We start from the raw sequence: 5,000 nt of genomic DNA, 5'->3' as shown, positions 1-5,000 counted from the left end.
TCTTGTCTTATTTACATACATACATTAATGATTTCTTGCCTTATTTACGTACATACATTAATGATTTCTTGCCTTATTTACATACATACATTAATGATTTCTTGTCTTATTTACATACATACATTAATGATTTCTTGTCTTATTTACATACATACATTAATGATTTCTTGCCTTATTTACATACATACATTAATGATTTCTTGTCTTATTTACGTACATACATTAATGATTTCTTGTCTTATTTACATACATACATTAATGATTTCTTGTCTTATTTACATACATACATTAATGATTTCTTGCCTTATTTACATACATACATTAATGATTTCTTGTCTTATTTACATACATACATTAATGATTTCTTGTCTTATTTACATACATACATTAATGATTTCTTGTCTTATTTACGTACATACATTAATGATTTCTTGCCTTATTTACGTACATACATTAATGATTTCTTGTCTTATTTACATACATACATTAATGATTTCTTGTCTTATTTACATACATACATTAATGATTTCTTGCCTTATTTACATACATACATTACTGATTTCTTGTCTTATTTACATACATACATTAATGATTTCTTGTCTTATTTACATACATACATTAATGATTTCTTGTCTTATTTACATACATACATTAATGATTTCTTGTCTTATTTACATACATACATTAATGATTTCTTGTCTTATTTACAACATACATTAATGATTTCTTGTCTTACTTACGTACATACATTAATGATTTCTTGTCTTATTTACATACATACATTAATGATTTCTTGTCTTATTTACATACATACATTAATGATTTCTTGCCTTATTTACAACATACATTAATGATTTCTTGTCTTATTTACAACATACATTAATGATTTCTTGTCTTATTTACATACATACATTAATGATTTCTTGTCTTATTTACGTACATACATTAATGATTTCTTGTCTTACTTACATACATACATTAATGATTTCTTGTCTTATTTACATACATACATTAATGATTTCTTGTCTTATTTACATACATACATTAATGATTTCTTGCCTTATTTACAACATACATTAATGATTTCTTGTCTTATTTACAACATACATTAATGATTTCTTGTCTTATTTACATACATACATTAATGATTTCTTGTCTTATTTACGTACATACATTAATGATTTCTTGTCTTACTTACATACATACATTAATGATTTCTTGTCTTATTTACATACATACATTAATGATTTGTTGTCTTATTTACATACATACATTAATGATTTCTTGCCTTATTTACAACATACATTAATGATTTCTTGTCTTATTTACAACATACATTAATGATTTCTTGTCTTATTTACATACATACATTAATGATTTCTTGTCTTATTTACGTACATACATTAATGATTTCTTGTCTTATTTACAACATACATTAATGATTTCTTGTCTTATTTACGTACATACATTAATGATTTCTTGTCTTATTTACATACATACATTAATGATTTCTTGTCTTATTTACATACATACATTAATGATTTCTTGTCTTATTTACGTACATACATTAATGATTTCTTGTCTTACTTACATACATACATTAATGATTTCTTGTCTTATTTACATACATACATTAATGATTTGTTGTCTTATTTACATACATACATTAATGATTTCTTGCCTTATTTACAACATACATTAATGATTTCTTGTCTTATTTACAACATACATTAATGATTTCTTGTCTTATTTACATACATACATTAATGATTTCTTGTCTTATTTACATACATACATTAATGATTTCTTGTCTTATTTACGTACATACATTAATGATTTCTTGTCTTATTTACAACATACATTAATGATTTCTTGTCTTATTTACGTACATACATTAATGATTTCTTGTCTTACTTTCCACCATCTTTCTGCTTCCATAGACACTTCTCTTCTCTGTCTCGTCAACATAACATCCACATATGGATCGAACCTTCCTCTAATCAGTTTGTCTTGAATGTTGCCATTCAGCAACAAATTGAGAACATTAGTTAAACGTGTTGATATTAATTTATTCTCCTCAACCAAATTATAGTTAGTGGAGGGCAACACTCTCTTTCTCAACCACTTGATATTAGAAAGAGATAGCCAATACAACAATAGAATGACTATCAATAGAGAGAAACCGACAAACATTACACGAGTCCTGATCATATCCGGGAACCATAAAAATGTGTAATAAATAATTAAATTGTGCAACGTGCGTTAACGAATGAGTCTCTTTCATTGTCCGTCTTAACGCGCGTTGGCTAAAGTTGTGGGGTCCGCCCCACTCTTAACCTGCGCGCGTTAAAAGAGTCGTTTTTAGTATAACTTGATCTGATCAATCTGATTTTTATCTTCTAGTAATAGACTCTACTGCATGTTTTAGCATTTCTTCTTTTAATAGACGGTAAGAGCGTTGTGAAACAAAAGGCAGGCCAACATCACATTTGACCAACTAGAATTCTTACTAAACATCAAACACTGAGATTATGGAAACAAAGTCTATTTGCATTATTTGGTCTAAGACTAATATAGTACTTCATCATTTCGCGCTACCTCACATGCATCTATAGGTGTCATAGCTAGACATTCAGAGACAACAAAGAGAAACACTGAGCATAATTAAACCAGCAGTCCAGCCTCCTACTTCAGCTACCTCGTACTGTACGTACTGCAAACTACACTGTTCTACTTTCTCTCTAATTCAGTCACTTCTGCGATGGAGGAACTTCTGCAATCATAATGCGAGATACTGATGCCCATCCTGTATAGCCATCATACGTTGTTGATGTCCATTTGTTACAGTTTCCAATGTTGAATCCAATTGTGACTTGACCTGCTGGAATGTTCTCACAGTATCCCTCAATCTGTCTGTGACGATGAGGACTATCAGGTAGTCTACTATACACAATTCCCTCAATAGTCATAGGTCCACTGCACTCGTTACCGTTGAATGTAAAATACCATCGAGAACAGCAAGCACCACTGGAACAGTAAACCCTGAGACTTCCTGCATATGCAACATGTAGAGCTGAATTGCTGTCATGTTTCCTAAAATTACAGTTCTGTTGAAAAGAAAGCAGAAACAAGTCACACGTTGATAATTGTAATCACAGATCGAGTTGGAATAACCTGAATCAGACCAGTATCTTTATCATCAGGTTTATGCCACACACACTGTTTCCAGTTAAGCGTCATAGCTTCTCCTTTCTCTCCCTTTCTTCCTAGGCCTGTTTCTCCTCTTATTCCTTGTGGACCTTGTGGACCTATCTTCCCAGCATTACCTTTACCACCGACATCTCCAACTAATCCTTTCTCTCCATTCATTCCCTTTTCTCCTTTCATTCCATCTCGTCCAGGTGATCCATTAACTCCAGGTGATCCAGGTACTCCAGGTACACCAGCAGACACACATGTCTACTCAGTAAACAAAATCAAAATAATATATTTTAATTACTACTTGATGTATCATCACAACCTGCTGATTTCTCTCATCTGACACACTTTGACCACCACAAGTAGCAATGACTTGAATGAGCACAAGAACTGTCACAAAAAATGAAAACATGATGATGACCGATATCCTCGATACTGATGAAGTGAGGTGGTGAGCTTGCTCTTATATACTCCTCCTCACACACCCTCACATCCGACTAGCAGATATATGATATCTAGTCTGCAACAAGACATTTCCATAAAATCTGATGTCTTTACGGATTGCCTACCAAACATGGTCTCAAATGCTTTCCCTCAGCCAGCTCTTCCCTTATCAACTTGCTACCCAACAGCTTGTGTCTCTATTGTCATAGAAACCACAGTCTTCTCTGCTCTTCTCTGCAAACATTCTAATTGCAATGACCCACAAACCATCAAAGATAAGCTACCCTGTACGTCATTTATGAACTCATTGCAGCAGACACCCAAACAAGACATCCTTCCATAAAAGTCAATGATGATTGAACAACACAATGTCTGTGACCTCTTATAGGCAAAGCAACTTCTATACATAATCCACATCTTGCAATATAAACAGTCCACTGGTACATTTCAAACTATGATATTACATGCACAGTTAATCAGGACATCTGCTTTCAACACAACATCACCAAATCAATAATGTGATAGTATAGTATGGTAGGTGTCAGATTGCCCTAACATGAGAACTGCATCACATCAAGTGCAATACAAACAATATAAACTAAAAGCCATCTACAATCACACAACCTACTTGGCAACAGAACTGTAAAGTGTACGTGCTCTCCTGACCTTTTAGTCTAAATTTGTGATGATCTCAGAGTTTGAGTGCCGATTTCAAACTCATCTGGTGATTTTTAGCAAGATCTTTATATTCTGACATTTCATATTGATATCATAAATATGAAGATGTTCAAGAGATATCCTGTTTACAGACAGACAGACAGACAGATACTTTAGGCCTTAGAAATATGTTAATTAAGAAAATGTATTAGACTTTGAGAACACTAAAGCGGTCAATAGTTTGCATATTGACAGACAGACAGACAAACAGACAGACAGACGGACTGACAGACAGACTGACAAACAGACAAACAGACAAAGAGGAGACAGACAGGAGACAGACAGCAGCCAGTAAGGAGACAGACAGAAGCCAGAAAGGAGACAGACAAGAGACAGACAAACAAACAAACAAACAGACAGACAAAGAGACACGCACACACACACACACACACACACACACACTCACACACACACACACACACAGACACACACACACACACAGACACACACACACACACACACACACACACACACACACAGAAAGAAAAGACACGCACACACACACACACACACACACAGACACACACACAGACACACACACACAGACACACACACAGACACACACACACAGACACACACACACTTTGGTCTTACAATCAGTTTAGAAAAGACACAAGTCCTTTAATTAAGTTAAGCTCAGT

General features: G+C 33.4%; 1 protein-coding gene across 1 annotated transcript in view; it reads right to left on the bottom strand.

Annotated features, from left to right (window-relative positions):
• LOC134196449 (collagen triple helix repeat-containing protein 1-like) overlaps positions 1 to 3,971 on the bottom strand; it is a 9,631-nt gene extending 5,660 nt beyond the window's left edge. Inside the window, exons 1-2 of the mRNA XM_062665597.1 lie at positions 3,521 to 3,971; positions 3,300 to 3,459 (exon numbers count right to left, since the gene is read on the bottom strand). Coding sequence (XP_062521581.1) covers positions 3,300 to 3,459; positions 3,521 to 3,610 — 250 coding nt within the window. The 5' untranslated portion in view covers positions 3,611 to 3,971. The remainder of the gene's footprint in view (positions 1 to 3,299; positions 3,460 to 3,520) is intronic.
• Between the last annotated feature and the right edge of the window lie 1,029 nt (positions 3,972 to 5,000).

Source organism: Corticium candelabrum, chromosome 1, assembly GCF_963422355.1.
Source record: "Corticium candelabrum chromosome 1, ooCorCand1.1, whole genome shotgun sequence".
Taxonomy (NCBI): Eukaryota; Metazoa; Porifera; class Homoscleromorpha; order Homosclerophorida; family Plakinidae; genus Corticium; species Corticium candelabrum.
This window is presented reverse-complemented; position numbering and strand designations above follow the sequence as displayed.